This window comes from Furipterus horrens, unplaced genomic scaffold (assembly GCF_987537825.1).
Source record: "Furipterus horrens unplaced genomic scaffold, mFurHor1.1.pri manual_scaffold_12, whole genome shotgun sequence".
In the NCBI taxonomy this organism is placed as follows: Eukaryota; Metazoa; Chordata; class Mammalia; order Chiroptera; family Furipteridae; genus Furipterus; species Furipterus horrens.
In genome coordinates, this window is record NW_028327182.1 from 22,165,618 (window position 1) to 22,185,157 (window position 19,540).

At 38.2% G+C, this 19,540-nt stretch overlaps 1 protein-coding gene across 1 annotated transcript; it reads right to left on the reverse strand.

Moving 5' to 3' along the window:
- Positions 1-909: 909 nt before the first annotated feature.
- KLF5 (KLF transcription factor 5) lies at positions 910-18,666 on the reverse strand. The gene is made up of 4 exons (XM_090258621.1): positions 18,110-18,666; positions 14,913-15,783; positions 13,808-13,867; positions 910-2,717 (listed from the first exon to the last, which is right to left on the reverse strand). The coding sequence occupies exons 1-4, from the start codon at positions 18,344-18,346 to the stop codon at positions 2,539-2,541; spliced, it is 1,347 nt and encodes a 448-aa protein (XP_090114747.1). The 5' UTR covers positions 18,347-18,666; the 3' UTR covers positions 910-2,538.
- Between the last annotated feature and the right edge of the window lie 874 nt (positions 18,667-19,540).

The window sequence follows — 19,540 nt, forward strand, 5'->3', positions numbered from 1 at the left end:
ATAAACCTACAGCCTCCCTATTTTTGTTTCTAGAAATAAATTTGAGCCAAAGAGATTAGCTTTTCCCACAATGAGAAATTCTGGCTAGGGAATGATGTTTATCGTATTCTTGAACTAGATAATGAGGGAAGAATGACTCAAATAGTGAGAGGCTGGATCAACTTATGATGCCATATTATATAACTGAAATATTCACTTTAGCTCCAACATCAGAGATTTTCCCATTTACTAAAAATACAAAAGTGATACTGAATTTTTCCTTTGCTTTTCTAATAAACTTTTCATTCTATAAGTTTTAGATTTATAGAATTACTGCAAAAACAGAATTCCTGTATACCACTCCCCCGTTCTCTATTACAACTTACGATGCATTTATTATAACTGATAAACCAAGACTGAAACATTAAATTCTATAGTATATTCAGATTGCCCCAGTTTTTCCCTGAAGTCCTTTTTCTGTTCCAGAATGCCATTTAGTTTACATTACATTTAGTTGTCATGTTACCTTAGGCTTCTCTTGGCTGATAGCTTCTCGGATTTCCCTTGTTTTTCATGACATTGACAGTTTTGAGTACTGAGCAGGTATTTTGTAAAATGTTTCAATCTGGATTTGGACTAGGGTTACAAGTTTTTAGGAGGAAGACCAAAGTTTCATTTCATCACATCAAATCAAGAGCAGTAACCAGAAAAATAATAATGATCAGCATTCATGAATCATGCCTCCCTTCATACCTCTAATCATATTTTAAAAACAAATCCCTCTCTTTTTGTCTTAAACAAAGGTATTGGTTCAATGTGGAAACTGGTTTTTTATTAACTGCCCTGATAAACAGACCCTTTTAAATTTTGGAAACGTAATTTGCTAAGTGTTTTGCGACTGTTAAGTGAAGAAGTAAGGCACAACATGAATCTTTTAGGCACTTTTTATTTTCCAAAAAAAAATTGTCGTTAATATATAAACATCTCATTCTCTCAAAAAAATTCTACAACTATACAGCTGTTTGCTCCATTATTTGCATAGGAAATGACCACAATACAAAAATAAGAGGGAAAAAGAAGCAAAACAGCAACCGATTTATGCTTTTTATGTAGTTATGTTTCCATGTATAAACATTTTGAAGCCTCTTACAAAATATTTACACCACTTGTCATCTATTTACACATTTTAAGAGCAACTTTTCTAACAAACAAAACTATAATTTATCAAGTTATGAAAATTTTCTAAAAAAACTTACTATATTACCACAAAATAAATAAAGATAAACAATATTTTAAAAACAAAATTAAATTTTCAATTAAGACCCCTTTTGGCATTTTTCTTATTTATTCTGCCCTTTGGTTAATAGCATCAGCATCACATTACTATTTTATATTGCATATATGTAGCACTTGCTTCCTTAAGTTTTCAACATGTCATTTGTAATTAAAGGCAGACACTGAGTCAGTATGAACAATACATTAACTAAACTGCACTGTAATTTAGGTAAAATTACTGTGTCACTGTATATTACATGCAAAATCCATATGAACTGGCATTTAACCAACAGTACTGCATGAGCAAATAATCTCAGTATATGAAAACTGCATCATAAAGTCAACATTTTCATATATGAAAACTGCATCATAAATTACATAAGTCCTCCATCTTAAAAATGATACTGTGTTTAGCTTATTGTAAGAGGTTTAACTTTTGTATACTGTAACTATCTTTAAGCTCTTGAGTTCACAATTCATATAAAATGTCTTTTCATATTTAAAATAAACAATCCTATTTTAATCAGTGCATTAAATCTGCTTTTTAAGTTCATTTGAATGATTATTTCTTTCCCCTAAAGAAATGAATTTGGTAAGGTTTTAAGAGGTATCTTACCACAAATTCTAACTGTAAATGTATTCATGGTTATTTTCAAATCACTTTTGATTTCTCCCAAAAAAATCTTAGAAAACTTGTAATAAACCTATAAAGCTGATTTGCATATTTACAAAATTTTGAATAGCAAATATAGGCAACTCATATAAAAAAACAAAACAAAACACTTATTTGTTCAATGGCTATTTGTGAATTGCCAGGTACACTGCGCACCTCTAAGGAATTAGTCTAATATTGAAAAACCACTTGATGTCAAGTAAAATCTTGACACACAATCCAGCCTTCTTCCTGTGCCTGCCAACTGACTTGTTTACTAAACACTGTCACATTAAATGATGGTGCTTAGGTAAAAACACAGCAAACACACCTTGCACCCCCACCCCCATCCCCACGCTGAGATGTGGCTGCCTGTCATGAGATGAAATCTGCTTGAGTAAAGCCATATACATTACAGCAAGCATTCCAGATTCTTAAAAGGACCAAACACTTTGGTATTAATACAATGTACTCCCTGTTTTCTCAAATATACAAAATATACACTTCCAGTTTTTTTGTTTTTTTCTTTTTATACATAGAGAGAGTTGATTTTGTAGTTTAAAATTTCCCCAGGTGACCTGCAGACCGTCAGTGTGAACTGCTCAGGCACAGCAGGCCCAAAGCGGCGGCGCTCAGTTCTGGTGCCTCTTCATGTGCAGCGCCAGGTGGTCGGAGCGGGAGAAGCTGCGGTTGCACACCCCGCACTGGAACGGCTTGGCCCCGGTGTGCTTCCGGTAGTGGCGCGTCAGCTCGTCGGAGCGCGCGAACCTCCAGTCACAGCCTTCCCAGGTGCATTTGTACGGCTTCTCACCTGTGACAATTAAGAAGAGAAGAGGTGAGGTGCCATGCTTGTAAGGCAAACATCATGGATCCTGCCTGAAAATATAATTTAAAAAAAATATATCATGATCCAAGAGAAGAAAAGTTCAAGAATTCTGTTATGGACTCACTTCTCAAAGTCATCTAGTGAGCAGGGACTGTCTCATAGAACGCTACTTCATTTCATTATGCAAAAGAAGTATTGTGTACCACTGAAGAATGAAAAAATTTCAATTTTAAATGTGCAACATGAATCAGTGCTCAGTATGCATAAATCCATAAAATGGCTAGAGAGCTTGGGTGGCTTTATCGTCACTATTCGAATACAATGTCTACACCAATACACCCAAATTAAATGAGTGAAGACTAATGGCTATCAGATGGCCAAGAGATGGAGCTGCTCAGATCACCAGTACAATGACTTTTAAGGTCCTACAATTGCAATCTTTTACTGCAAACCCGTCCTAGGTCCTGCTCTTTGCAATTCACACTGGCACATCTACATCCACAGCCTCCCATTTTTCAGGTGAAAGCAGAACAAAGAGAAAAAATGTTAAGTTCAATGGTGTTAAAGCTTTATATGCATTTGATATTTAATAAACTCCTCAATAAGATCAGAAAGTCTGAAACTGATCATTTCACTTTTCGTCAAGAGTCATGAAACAACCATAACAGCTAATATTTGCTAATTTTTGCATTCTTTTTTCTATGTAAAGTACTGCACCAAAAAAGATCATTATAGCACTGACTGGCATGGCTCAGTGGGTTAGGGGTCATGTCGCAAACCAAGTGGCTGCCAGTTCAATACCTGGTCAGGACACCTGCCTGGCTTGTGGGCCAGATCCCCAGCTGGTGGCATGGGAGAGGCAACCAATCGATTGATGTACCTCTCATACATTGATGTTTCCCTCCTTCTCTTCCTCCCTCCCTTCTCCTCTCTAAAAATAAATAATCTTTTTTAAAAATATCATTTTATAAATGATTTGCCAAGTTTCTACCATATGTTGGGCACTGCCCTGAACACATGAAATAAAACACAAAGAGCAAAAATGCCTGGCCTCATGGAGCTTACAAGTGTAATACATACTTTCGAAGTCCCTAATCATTCAATCTACCCATTCATAGCTCTCTTCACTGAAATAGTGAATTGATAACTGACTTGCTGCTCCACTGCAATTTGTATTACTCTTAATGTTGTCTAAAGTTTGCTAATCTTTTAAAATTACTTAATATCTATAGTGCAGTTTTAACTCCCAGTTTTAGGATTAATTAATCCCATTTGAGATCATGTAGTCCCCTAGATAAATCCCAAAACCTAAGAATCTCATTAACAGTATTCCCTCACTTATCACCGGTATTACGTTCTAGACCCCCCCAAGATAGATGAAAATCCATGAAGTAGCAACCTTACATTTATTTTAGTACTTATATATATTTTAAGGCTTTATAAACCCTTCCCACACACTTATAAACCTTTCCCACTCCCTTAACCTTTTATAACACTACTTATGTTCTTAAACATATTCTACACTCTTAAACCTACATAACTTTAACAACATACGTATACAGTACCGCAAAATCCCACGATATAGCAAAAAATCCGTGATAAATAGTTAAATATATTTTAAAAAATCCCACGATACAGTGAGGACGCGATAAGTAAACCACAATAGAGGGACTACTGTACTTATGCTTTATTGTTGTAATTTTCTATGAACGTTAGCTTAAGATGAGTTTGTGAGATACATCTGCATATTCAAACTCTGAACAGCCAAGCTCAGAAATTCCTTTTGAAATGTTTTCTTCTAAAAGAGAAGAACCTCAACACTCGTCACCATGAAACTCAACAACCTTTTTGCCTGATTTAGCAGTATCATATTCAGGAAGTTGTAAGATTACTCAACTGTGTCCAAATTTTAAAAGACATTGTCCACATCAACTGAGATTTCTACAGCTTGTGGTTAATACATTTTTGCTATTATTCTGCTAACCTGTCTGACTCTTAAACAAAATTCCATAAAGACAAAGAAGAAAAAGGGCCTGTGAAACTTGTACCAATTACTTCCCATGAGGTTTCTCTTTCAACTCCTTAGGGTTGGTGTGCCTCCTAGCCAGCCACCTTTCCTGTCTCCTCTCCTCTGGCTCTGAACCAGGACACAATTATTTGTTTTTTCAAATGTCCTTTTTGTGTCCTATCACTCTATTTGTAAAATGGATGGAATCATTTCTGAATTGTTTTTTCTTCTTCTCAAACTTTCACATTTAATCTGTTTAATATTAGCAGTAAAGGGAGTGATCCGCTCTTGTACATGGAAATCAAATAGTTAAAAAATAACTTTCTCCACACAAGTGTTTGTTTTTGCTCCTTGTGAAAAATAAATTCACAAAAACAAACATGTTGGTTAAATACCTGACTGCCATTTAATGGAAAGAGAAAGTTATTTCTCATGTCTGAGGCAAAGAAAAAAATTCCTAAAGTACCCTGGTTTTAAAAGAAATCATTCTAGTCTTTTGAACTTAATAATTAAATAGCAAGAGAACTGACTTTTCAGAGTTGAAGAAACAAGGGACACTAGACTCTTTTTGTCCACTATTTTTATTGGCTATAAAGCAATAAACTGCACTAATATTTTTTAAAGTTTGCTGATTGGCTGAAAAAGAGTAGCCAATTAAAGTTCCTAAACATCTGGGGGTATGCTCCCAGTTCATGCACATATATAGATTATTCAGCCAAGAATACTAACAGTGTCTGGGACACTAGTTATGGGACCAAGTCTTATAAAACAAGGACAACTGTTCCCCACTTGGGGCAGTTTCTATGGGATTTGTTCAAGTGTCAACACCGCTCAAGTAAAACATTGTAGAGGAAGCTGGTACCCAATTTCTGGCCAAATAGCTGATTTCGGCCTTTCTTCCTCAGCCAGAAACACTATGCACAGTACTTCTGGGAAACCAAACTGACTTCCTTTAAGTTATTTCAACAGGATAGAGCTTTCAAAAGTTTAATTGGATTTTTACAGAATCCTTTTCCAATACCACCAATTTAAAATATTTAGTTAAGCTCTTTCAACATCAACTGTATTTTTAAGTTCTTATGCTGTTAATGTGAAACTTTCCAAAGGCAAAAAGAAAAAAAGTGACAAGTTTGTACAGCATAAAAAACAAGCTTCCACTTTATCTCTCAAATGAACTATGCATTTTCTAATTCTACTTTAAAATCGCTAGGACTCTTTTGCTAGGAACCCCTAATCTTAAAAAAAAAAAAAAAAAAAAAGTTTAGGTTAAACATACATATAAAGGCACAAGCACAAACATCCGATGAGCACACACTCGAGTCAGGTACTTCTCATTATTTCACTCAATCCTCACATTAACTCTGTGAGTTAGTAGAAGAACGACGAGCTCCACATTAAGAATCCTAGCCTGCCACTTATCCTTAATGTTCTACTTAAATCCTCCATTAGCAAACATTAATAAGCTCTATATGAACGATTTTTTGTTCAAATTTATTTAAAGATTCTCAAGCCACTTGTGAAGGTCAGTTAAGGTCCAGCTTAATGGACACAGAGCAGGCCTTAACCCAGACTGTCTCAAGCACTGGGTCTTCAGTGAAGACCCACCTTTGAGGTCATGTGGGGTCCTGAACACTAAACTGTCCTGGTATTGACAACCTCCAAATTATTATTATTTAATAATGGTTCCCCTTTACCCCACACTAAGCAGAATATATTTGTGAAGTATTCAAAAAATTTTTAGTGATGAACTAAAACATTATCTATCTTATTTTTTCCCTCTAATGAACAGATAAAAAATGACTTGAATCTAGCACAATAGAATGGGAGGTTTCTTTGCTCTGGTGAACACATTCAATAGACCTTCTTCTAGGCCTTTCCCTAGAAGGTTCTACAAAGATACTTCTAACAAAACAGATAAAATATTATTCTTAGTTATTTTATGTGATTTTTAAAAGTTATTACAGTAAATTTGTATGTCTGGCTAAAAGATAATCCAAATCAATGATATCTAATAAAGGCTAAAAACCATGAGGATTAAAGTCAATGTTTAGTAAACAAGAGTGTAACGTACTAAATGACTTGCCGAATACAACCAATAAGACTTGACCTCTGGCTTCAAAGAACTTAAAATCCATATCCTATTCTGAGACCAAAAACAATGCAAACTGGTAAAGTGGAATAAATCAGTTCAATAATTTTATTTGATCTTAATTCTTAAAATTCAAGAGTCCTGAAGTTCAAAATGAGCTCTTATTTCAGGAGGAAAATATTTCCATGCAATTCAATAACAGTTAGATTTTTTCCCCATCATTACAGACGTAGAGAATTTATAGTCTTAAACAGTCTCTATATATTTTAATAAAAAAGGTAAAGAAATAAGAAACATTAACCCCAAAATTAAGTAAATTCATGAATATTAGATATCGAAAAAAGGATAATGTAGAATGATTTAGGCTCATTTATATTTTTATATACGAATGCCAGTAATTTTCCTTTTAAGCATCTTTTATTAAAGCTCATTGTAATACATCTCCTACACTTGGAACAGAAGGGTAGGCAGTTCATTTCAAAGATTAGTGTTACTAGTATTTATAAAATACATCTAATATTTGCTATAGCGGCCCTATCAATAATGTACCCGCTTTAAGCAAACTGATTACTTTAAAAGGATATATTAAGAAAGAAAAATCCTTCTTTCTCTTTTAGTCAATTTGTATTTATCCCTGTCTTTAAAAAACCCGATTCACCTCACCCCTCCCAGAAAACCTCTGAACAGTTCAGGAGAGATCCCTTCTCTGCATTCCCATCATCACTTAAGGTCCTTTTGAAGGGCTGGTGTGCACTTGCACATATACTGCTGCACAGAGGCTTCAAATAGCTGTATTTTGCCACCAACTGGCTTTGAAAGTTCCTCAAGGGCAGAGTCTGTCTTCTATTCCAGCGCTAATGCCACGCTTCTAGAACAATCACATATTTGGCTCAAGTCAGACCAACTCGGTTATTTCCATTAATGAAAAGAAAGGAAGGTGCAAGAAACAGGAAAGCATCTAGTGTGAGTCTATGGGATTGTCCTTTTCTTATGGCCTCACCAGCAACAGGGCTTTGCCTGGTTCTTTTCTGCCTAGGACCACTGAGGATAATCCAACTAAATGTGCATTTATTTATGTGAGAATCATACCTTTTGCCTCTCCATCCTATGGCTGTACAGGTATAAGTAAATTCTATGTAAACAGTTTTCTTTTACAGTACTGGGCTGTATTTGATGAAAACTAAGAAGTTCTGGAGGCCCTACTACTAGTCAAAGGCAGCGAGGGGACTTCTCCTGGGGACAGAGAACAGTGATCTGCTAAATCTAAAGGGGGGTTGGTGGGGATACCCTGACAAGGTTTACAGTCTAGAATCCCAGCAGGATAAATCTCTAGGCTCCTAAACTACTGCTACTTCTCCTGGGGATTCTCAACAAAAGCAATGGAGAAAGCATCCTCTATCATTAACGGTGTTAATGAAATAAAACACCAATCCATGAGTCTTCTGACAGAAAGAAAACATTCAGATTCACTTTCTCCTAAGAGCCCAGGCTAATTTTTTAAAAAGTACTGATAAAATATTTCATCCTTTTCTTTTTTAACCAAAATAGAAAAAGTCGTTATTTTCATATTTCTAGCACTGCCCAAGTACTAAATATCCTTTCCTTTAATTTGCATTTCATGTAGTTACCTTGATCAGGAAGCTTCCTCCCAACTCGAAAGTTTGCAGTTAGTCAGTCAAAGAGATAGTTATTATTCTGCCTAGATGTTTTTTAAATGAAAGTCATCTACAGTGCACTTCTATAACAATGAGCCACCCTTAATTAGAATCGTTGGAGATCCTTGAATATAAATAATACAGGCTGACAGAATAAGAATGCTGTTACAGAGATACTTTTACTAAAGTAGGCCATTACTTTGTTTCTAATCCTTCACCAGAAAAGATGTAGGTCATCAAGTAAACAGCTACTACATTCTATAGAACTAAAAATATCTGCCAAAGTAAAAATCTTGGGTGATTAAATTATTGCTCTAAAATAAAAATTACATTTTCTCTACCTTTAGCGTTGATTGTCTCTATCTCAACTTCAGCAATTCTACTTAATCTATTTAGGAACAAATCTCCCACCCGTTTATAAGAAGAGGGGAGAGATTCTCTTTGGATTCACTGCAGGATCAGTCAAAAATGTTTGCTTGATCAAATTCAACTTCTAAACCTTTGATAAGCTTTATCATTGCAGAACAAAAATTTCCTACGTAAATGTTTTTCAGATGAAAGAACAAGTCCTAGAAGCAAAGTTTAATCTTTCCAGTTAGAGTCAGTAAAAAGAAATAAGCTTTCAAACTCATAAATACCTTTCCAGAGGTCTGAAACCAGAAAGTCTCTTAAAACTACCACTTTTTTTTAAACATAAGCTTGAAATTGTCAATATATAAAGCTGCAAATGAAAATAATTTAAGAATGTTTAACTAGTAACAGGTAACACTGTAGGCTAAGTGTGATACTTTTTCCTGCGTAGCTTTCAAATTCAGACTCAAAAAAATTACTGAGCACTAAATTTCATCCTGCAAACTTTAACCTCTACCAGCAACACAGGTCACACACTTAGCTAATATTGATCCTTAGATCCAGACTATATCATTCATCCCCTTAAAGTCCATATATAATTATGGAAATATATGTATAATCTTATGCTGAAATTAGCTCTAAATAATTTTCTAAGGAAGTGAAATCCTATATATTTTTTTAAACTTTGCACTCTTTTCCACAGTTCCACAAAAAAAAAAAAAAAAAAAAAAGAAATCTAATTTTCAGAACACTTTCAATATTTCTTTTAGTGGGGAAGTGCCAGGAATAAAAGTCTTTACTGTCAACACTGTCAATATTTTTTAAATAAAAATCTACACCTAGTATATTTAATAATCATGTAGAGCAAAGTAGTACACAGAAATTTATACCTAAGGATTTTTTTTTAGTACCCAAAGTGTAACTAAAATCAATACTTAGGAACAAATCTCAAGCAAAGATGATGTATTTTAAAGCACACATAGCAACATCGTAACAGAAATATCATTAGGAAATAACGTCCTACATAATCAAGTATGAAGAACATGGGAGTTTACCATCTTCGTAGCCAGGCCTGGGCGACAAATCCCTAAGATGTGCTGTGGAGCCCTGAACACAGCTCACTGTGAAATGCAGTACCAACTGCTTTACTCAGAGTCCATGTTGTGTTCCTATGTGACTCGTAGATTTCCATTTTCTTTTGTGGAGTGGCTTCCAAAAATGTCCTTCTCGTATCAACCCTTAGCAAGTCATTTTGGGAATCAAGAGTGCACCCAGGACAGCTGTGCACAGAATCTGGGCCTAAGGGACACTTGAGCCACGTGTGCGTGAGGCTCAAAGACCCTCTCTGCACAACTGCTCACTTTCCACCCTGCTGGCCAGCCAAAACTGATGGAATGATCTAAAAACGGTACTATATCCTGCTTTCCCAACTGCTTTAGCATGTTCTCTAGGGTCAAGTGCACATTCACACATGTGACTAAAACCACGGAGATTTCAGACATCTGTATTAAGTTCACTATTTACTTCTTCTGAACTTTTTCTTTGGAAAGCACTTTTTACTAATGTGTAAACACAAATTTCAAAAATATTTCCACACTCAACATATAAGTATTTTAACTTACGGTACTCATAGGCATACCAAAAAAACAGTACCAGTGGCATGAAAAAAAGTTCAATTTCTTACAAGTTTTTCTTTCCATATGTAGTCTGGGTTATCTTAAATCTTCATTATGAAATTAAAACTAGTCAGATACATGAACAAACAACTATCCTGCTGGCTGCAGCTGATTTTGCTATTTGATTCATGAATCAGTCTAGCAGGTACGTTGACTTGTAACGGCAAAATGGTATGTGAATCTTTTTTTTTTAAGGTACTTGGGAATAAGTTTTAAATGGTGGCAACAAGAATAGCCCATTATATACGTCATGAGACATACACAGATTTCAGGAGACTATTCACATCTAAATGCTATTAAAAGTACAAGTATTTTGATTTGGAAATTTACCAGTTCTTGACACTGTTGAAGCAGCCACAATTGTGTAACCAGAGGCATGACATGTATACAACACACATCCCTGTAAAGGTTACCTCTATAGGTCTATAAATATGCTCTGATGTATATAAAGACATAACATGTTTTTAAGTGAAATACAATAATTTCCTGGAATAGATTCAGATATATTGTCTAACCATACAAAGACAGAACTTTGTATTATTTGTATATTCTTTATTAATAAAAAGAAGAAAAAAAGGTATGAACTTAGAAAAACATGAATGCTCTCAGACTTCTGGTTCGAGAAAGTATCATCTACTCTTTCATCTAAAATTGTTTTTAAAAGGTCTTTGTTTTGAAAGGACTCTTCCCTTACGTTCAATTTGCAAGTCAAGAAGCATTTACAATCTAAAAATCCAGAATAAGCAATTAAAAAGAACTCAGACGTAGTTTAACTGCTGACATCATTTTTAAAACATAAGGTAACTTGACATTTTAAAGCATTTACAATTATATTCCAAAGAAAGGCTAGGTAGGGTGCTCCACATTCTGCCTGCAAATGGCAATCATTTAAAAAACAACTTTTGTATCATCAAATATAATATCAACATTCCCATTTGGATTGTTTTTTAAATCCTCTAATAAAAACTGGGCAAGGGGAACAGAAAGAAAACAAAAAGCTATTAAATGGAATAAGTACTTTAGAAATGCCTGGGCCTTAAAAGAGGGGAAAAAAAAAAAAAAAAAAAAAAAAAAGCAAGTCTTTGCTGGTTTCGGATACATTCATTAAAAAACAACAGGCAGGGTGGGGAGGATGCAAGGAGAGAGGTAATTTTAAAAGGTATTGTCTAGAAACTAGAAATGAGGAGAAAACAACCTCAATGCTCTATGATTACCCAAGAACGGGTTTAGCCAGATGAACAAGTCTGCTACAAACCCTCCCCAAGGCATTTGAAAGACAATCAAACAAAACTTTATTAAACTGGATTAAATGGTCTCTCATTAAATGTCGATGGCCCCACATTTATGATCAGGTGAAAAAGTCCATGCATGGAACCCAAACTAGGCCTAGGTCCTCTTTTTGGCTTGTTTTTATTAGTACAAGCATTGTTAAGACAACCCACTATTAAATTTCTTTACCAGCAGGTCAGGTTCCAGAACCGCAGGTATAAGCATTCAGTGCACTAAACCCTGACTTGCAGGGGTTGCAAGGCCATTTTGATATGTTGTGACCACATCCTTGCAATATACTTGATTATATCGCTCTATGCAATTGCACCCCTCTTTTATTAGGGGACTTTAACCTCATGAAAAACGTTCACTCCTCCCTATCTCTTATTTCAAGGACTTCCAAATAAGAGAAACAAGAGTCTGAATGTTTTGAAGTTACTTCCACTTCCCCTTAATCAAAATTCAGGTAAAAACCTGTTTTCAATGTGTCCTTCCTTAACATGGATTTTATAAAAGGATGTTTTAATATCTCTACATGGAATGTGTTCTTGGCCTCGTCATTTGTATTTTGAAAACTTTAGACTGAGTTTATTCTATGCTTAATGGGTGTGTGTTCAACATATTTTATAAATACAATTCCTTCTTTGAGTTACTTCAGTAGGAACTTTCCTTTTATACAATCAATCTGTGTATCTTTAAAGAAACATCAGGCCAAAACAACCCCATCGTCTCACTGATAAATACATGAGATGTTTTTTCTTTAAAAGCAGTTTCTCAGAAAGCCTTGGAATCCACCACATTGCTGGCGATGCTATTTAGATTTTAATAAGAAGTGCTGATCACTGGGATATGCAATACCTAACAGACATACAAAATGTCTGCAGCCATATTCCTTAGTGCCCCGTTTCAGCACTGACCTTCGTTCAAAGGCTTTTACTTTTTAATGCAGCAGTTAGAGATAACTACTTCATTTATCAAAACTCAATTTCCATAGTAACATCTAGCCTGGAGAGATTCAAGTCCTCACACTAATCCAACAACCCATTCAAAGGAACTGTTGAATACTTCGGTTTCCATAGCAATGATGGAATAAAACATTTTGCTAGGTCATTGCTTTTATTAGCAAACTTATTCTTTGAACTTTAGGTAAGGCTGTGTTTAATGAAAATAAAACACAATCACTGTTTAAGTTATCTCCTTTAGGGCTGTCCTTTTAACAAAACCGCAAATAGTAACTATCTATATGTTTGAAAATATTTTGATATTTGGAGGTTCTGAAAGCATGCCACCTGGTTTTGTCCTGAAACAGGTTCTGACTTAAAAGTTTTGAAATTAAAAAGCATTTAAATGTGATTGTATACATCTGGCAAAATATATGTTTATAAAATTAAAGGGCATAATTTAAAAGCACATTTTGAAAATTTTCATATAAGCTAGAATAGTCTCCCATATGCATCCAATGTAGACTAGGGTAGGGTATCAAAAAACTTTTAAAGCACGATCCTATCTTTGTCTGACTTTAATACTTTGCAATTCCAGCCCTTCCTTTCATCAACCACAGCATGTTGAACACTGATATTTTAGGCTAGAGATAAAACTAAAGATAATGTATTAAACCCAGTATGATTTACATGCTAAATAGACGTTTTTAGTGTTTAATGTAGCTTTATAGAAACCAACTGATTTGCTGAAGAAAAAATGAGCTACATTTTTCCCTTCATGATAAGAAATAGCAGTTCCATTACAAGTTTTAAAATCCATTAGTAAACATCGTTGTTTACATTTTTGGGTAATTAATTCTATGTGAGGTGACAGGGCAAGGTCTTGGTAAGCGAACATCAGCCTTCCTGGAACCAGACTTTTTCATTGAACTAAATTTTGAGCCAAGCCAGTGCTGAAAAGGTAGGCCATTAAAAAATAAAAGTTGACAGAAGAAAGAAGAGATCAAACAAGTGTTGGCTTTTAAAAGGATGAATACCACTTACACTATTTACACAACTCACAGAATTAACAAGAAAATTACATACCAGTATGAGTCCTCAGGTGAGCTTTTAAATGAGAAGACTTCGTATAAACTTTTGTGCAGCCTAAAATAAAGCAGGAAAGAAAACAGCTTGTCATTTTGGAGATCCTTTGAAATCTTTACATTTGATGATTTCGTGTTTAAAATCTGGCTTTAAAGAAGAAATCTCATGCTAGATACCTGAAGCTTCAGTTTTAAAAAGCACTCCCCTATTACTTTTCTAAAATTAAAGTGATTTGCTTTACATATGTATCACTTTAGCAGAAAGGATAATCTCAAATTAAGCTACAAATGCGAAATGTGTCTATATTCCAGTAGGTACTTCATACTAGTAATACATACTTCAGTGATTTAAAATTTTTCATGGCTCCAGAGTTGGCAATGTTAAACCATTAACCGAGATGACTGCCACTTTTGGCACTCCTACATTTCTTGTTTTCTCCCTTAGTATGTCATGCTGTACCATGTACCATAATCAACAAATTATACCCTGTATAAATCATAAACTAGCTTATGCCAGCAACTTGCAGATATATTCATTACTGCCACCAATTCATGTTCTCGGTCATGAACATGAATTTGAAATTATCTAATTCAAAAATGAGCATACAGGCTCATATGCTATCAGCACTACCCTTAAATCTATTCTGTAGACAGTCTTGTCTTGTAGCAGCCGACTCAATCCCCACTTCATTACCACACACTTTCTTCTACCTTACTTAAGTGATGTCTTTTCAGGGTACCTAATTTAGAATTAAAATCTCCAATTTGTGACTGGAAATTATGTTAAAGTCAGTCTGGCATAACTCAAATTCAAATTCTTGTTTAACATTAAAGAGAGGAAAAGGTAAGTAGCTTTTCCCCCAGAATATTCTAGCCTTTTTTTTTTTTAACATAAAATAAGCAACTGGCAACTAAGTAGCACATAACAGGGTAAGACACTGAGACCGGGATACAAGAAGAACAAAACAGGTGATTTTTATTGTCAACACTCCTTTCCTTTGTAAATTTACCTGAGTTTGGAAAAAGGCACGCGCGCGCACGCGCACACACACACACACACACACACACACACACGAACGATGCTTCAACCAGGTAGGAGCACATACCAGGGTAATCGCAGTAGTGGATGCGTCGTTTCTCCAAATCGGGGTTACTCCTTCTATTGTATCTGACAGGTTGGATGTTTTGCGAATTAACTGGCAGAGTGGCAGGTAAATTTGGATTGTGAATTGCCAGTTTAGAAGCAATTGTAGCAGCATAGGATGGAGGTGGGGTTAAATTCTGGAGCATCTCTGCTTGTCTATCTGGACTTCCAGGCTCTGAGCTTGGTGGTGACGGGGGAAAGTAAGTGGCCTGCTGTGGAAGAAACTGACTTGGCATTGTGTATGTGCAAGGGGGCATGCCCTGGAATTGTTTCATCGTAGTCTGCGGAACAGCAGAGGTGTGTGTGTTAAGGCCTGCCATGGCGGCTGACATAGAAACATTAAGAGTGTCCATTACTGCTGTCTGGTTTGTAGAACTGGGCATATCTAGATCCGGTGTGTTCAGTAGCTGGTACAGGTGGCCCTGCGGGGGGACAGAAAGATGAAGGTCTGGTGTAGGAAGTTCTTGTTTGATGAAAATATTGTTCACCTCTGGAGCTGCGGTCTGGTGTGAGCTGAATATACTGGTGAACTCAGGGAGGGCCTGGGTCGGGGCCGGAGGAGGGGCAGTCGTTTCACTCTGGTGGCTGAAAATGGTAACAGGTTCTGTCTTGATGTGTGTTACGCACGGTCTCTGGGATTTGTAGAGGCCAGTTCTCAGGTGAGTGATGTCAGGGAGGAAGACGTTCATGTTGATACTGTAAGGTAACCCTTCACTGTCAGTGAAGAACTGGTCTACGACTGAGGCACTGTCTCGTCTATACTTTTTATGCTCTGGAATTATAGAAACTGGAGGGAGCTGAGGTGTCAGATACTTCTCCATTTCACATCTTGTCTAAAAAAGAAGAATACAAACAGGCATAATCCACCTAATTCATCATCTCAGGAAGAACAAACAAACGGTGCTTACTAAAAATTCCCCAACAATCCCTGAGAAAAGTACTTGGGCAAACTCCTCCCAAGTGTTGCTTATAAACATACCAGGTTTGTCAATTGTGTAATAACTGGTTCACTAAAACCTTACGAAACCCTGTGTAACATGAATTTGGTAAAACCACTCCCACAATCAACTGAGGACAAAAAGTGAATGAGGCAAATCAAGCAAAAAAGGGAAGCAAACACAAAACATATTCCTTTCTGACACAATTAATAAAGTACACATTATTATCACTTGCATACAAGCAGGAATCCCTGCGCGATTAGTGAAGTTTGCAACTGAAGTACAATATTGTAATATTGCCAAAGTACCTCAATTCTACTCATCTCGTACAGGTAACTTTAATGTGTGTGTGTTTTTTTTAACTAAGCAAACCTTAAAAATAATATTACAAAGTTCTGGGGTTTATTTTATTTCTGCTTAGATAGATACTGATGAAATATTTCATGTAAGACATAATTCCTTGACTATTTCAGTGACTTTTCTGGTTTCTAGTTGATAGGAAACCTAAATACAATATTTTGATCAAAACATAGTATCCACTGAAAGAACAAGTTCGCATTCAACATTTGATCTAAATGTTGATTTTAATCAGATTCTGTAATTGGTTAATATGATAATGAAATGTTCCTATTTATATCCCTATCTAAAACAGATCTTTAATTACCTAGGGGAAAATCACTCCCTTGGTGGAGTGGTGCTAAGGCCCCGTGGGTGGGGAGAGGCTGCTGTATCACTAGCACAGTCACCAGCAAAGCATTCCTCAGGTCCTGTTCGGTGGGACATCGCTACATCCCCCCTTACTCTGTAAAAAGCCCAGTCATACTTTATACTCTTGGTCTCTCCTGAGCAAAACCTGACAAATGGAAGGAAATAACCAAATCGTTTTCAATGGTGATTTATTTTTTTAAGGGCGGAATCCAGCTTGCAACAAGTCTTTCTAACAGCTATCTTCTCTCCCACTATAACATAAGCTTAAGTACTCCTTTAACACTGAAAAGGAAATTTTAAAAGAAAAAAAATACACCCTAACTAAATGGCTCATCAAACGATTAACCGTGGCGTCTTAATCGGTGAATACAGTCGCGTTTGTGGGGGATGTATTTTTGGCTTTTTTTTTTTTTTTTTTTTTTTTTGCTACTGACAATTTCCAAAGCGTTTCATGTCCGACCTCGTATCCTTCAGTGAGGATGCGGACGCGGTTTCTCGGATAAACACGATTTAAAAATAAAAATTAACGCTCTAATCATGTGAGTCATCTCTTTGACAAATGCCACTGTCCTTTCCCAGTACGGCGACACTCGTGGACCCCCCCGGCGTAGGAGCAGAGCAGCAATATGCAATATACCAAGGGACTATTAAATGAAGCGTCTTGAAATAAACCGAACTAAACTCTTTCGTGCCCTTCGCTCCGTGGTGGTTAGTGGTTTCTGATTTTAGCTCTTCCAGCTGTTTGCATGTGGGTATGCTTCCAATTTTTTTTTCCTTGGGACAAGCTAAAAGTCCCGGGAAGTTTTTTCTGGGCTATATAACTCCCTGCGTGGGCGAAAGAAACAGGCGGTTGCTCTAATTCGGCTGCCGGGCAAGTGTACAAGCCAAGTGCCAGCTTTCAACGCGGCTCCGGGAGGAAATTTACGCGCACATGAAGAAAACAACACCCCGGCGTTCTTTTTAAGGAAAAAATAATCACTCCGATACATCTTATGCTTTTCCGGCTTTCCAAAGGCAGCCTCACGAGATAAGAAAAAAGGACCCCGAGGGGGGCCCCTCCCAAAACCCCGATTTGCGTTTCCACTTAACACGAGCCGACGTGGGGCGGGGGTGAACCTCCAGGGCCCCTGCACTACGAGAAGGGGGAGATTAAGGCGAAAGGCGTAATTGAACTAAAGTTCGGCGTGAGGTACGAGGTTTGAGCCTCCAAATATTTAAAATGTTTAAAAAGAAAAAAAAAAAGGTGCGCGAAAGCACCTAGTTCTCACTTTACCCTTTGCCGGACGACCCGCCAGGGCAGGTTCACCTAGGACCCTCCTCTTGAGATCGGCCCACTTTCTCACTGCGAAATGCGGGTGCCCTGGCTAGGAGGGCAGGGCGGGGCTGCCCACCCCAGCTCCGGCTCCCGTTGAGCCCAGACGCACGCCCCAGCCTGGAGCGGCCCCTGTCGCCCGCGCGTTGCAGCGGCGGGACACGCCCGAGCCCCAGGAGGGAGGGAAGCCGCTCTTCCTACCTGGACCAGCTCCTCCGGGGGCAGCCGCGGGCCCGCAGCGGGCTGCGGCGCCGGCTGCGCCTGCGGATGGTGGTGCGGGTGCTTCAGCTCCTCGCCGGAAAAGAGCGCCGCGTCGCGGGCCGGGTTCGCGGCGCCCAGCACTGGCTTGAGCTGCGCGAACACGGGCTCGTCCTGCGGAGCTGGTGGCTGGGGCACGGGTCCCAGGCGGGCGCTCATGGTCAGCACCCGCGTAGCCATGGGCACTCAGGAGGCGGCTCCGGTCGCGGGGCGCGAGTCGAGCGCACTTCCCACTTCGCCCACGCTGGCGCGGGCCGGCGAGCTCCACGCGGGGTCGCAGGCGGAGGAGGGGAGACTTCGGGCGGACCCCTTAGTCCACAGCAGGCGCGGTTTTCGAAGGCGCGCACGAAAAGCAAAACTCTTCCGCTCGGCCACGCGTAAACGCCAACGTCCTCCGAGCAGCCACTTTCTCCCGCCCCGCCCCACCGCGCTTTCTCGCTTGCCGGGGACCGCTCCCGCCACCGCTGGTCTCTGCGAGCGAGCTGCGAACGCGCGTACCTGCCCCGCGACTACTGACACTTGACGCCCGCGTCTCTTTTACCCAACTCTGGGTGGGCGTGGCCCACCAGCCAGACTGGCAGAACTGCAGCCAATCCTCAGGCCCCGAGGTCGGCCGGGCCCGACAGGCTAGCCTATGAGAAGGAAGAACTTCTCCCAGAGCCCCGCCTCCGCCGCACTGACCGCACCCCTCTTCTGAGGCCACGAGCTTCGCGCTCAGGGCGGCCGCGCAGTTTGTACACAACTTCTGACAGAGTGGGCTGGCGGAGCTGGGGGCGGAGGAAAGGAGAGAAGCCGGTGGAATCTAGGAAGAGAGGGAATTAGGGTGGAGACGTGAAGGGAGATCTCTTCGGACTGTTGTCTGCCAGGACTAGGAAGAAAGAGAGTTTTGCACGTCTGAGGTGTTGTGCAAGGACCTGAAACTCGAAAGTTGAAACCCAGAAGGCAGCTCGGAGGGGGCGTTAAGGTTTTTGAAAGACCTGTATAACGAGTGTGTATTTTTAAATATACAAACTGTACTTTAATGGAAAACTAGGGGCGGTGTGATAAATTAAGATTTGTCTCTCTCCATTTAGCAAAGCAAACTCGGAATGTCCTGAGTAAAAGATTTAATGACAAGTTTTTTTTTTAAGCGCATGCATAAAAGCTTGTTTTTTTCCTACAGTATTTAAATGGTTAGAAAAAGTTTTCACACATTTCTGCCTCGTACCTGTGTATGCAGGGGAGAATGGACCATATGACTTTTTTTTTTTTTTTTGAAGTTTTTAATACACTGTTGATTCAAGCCGAAGCATGGAATCTAATTTAGGAACTAAAGACTAGATCAAATGGACTTAAATAGACATTACATCTTTGACTTATTTTTGCTAGCACTGT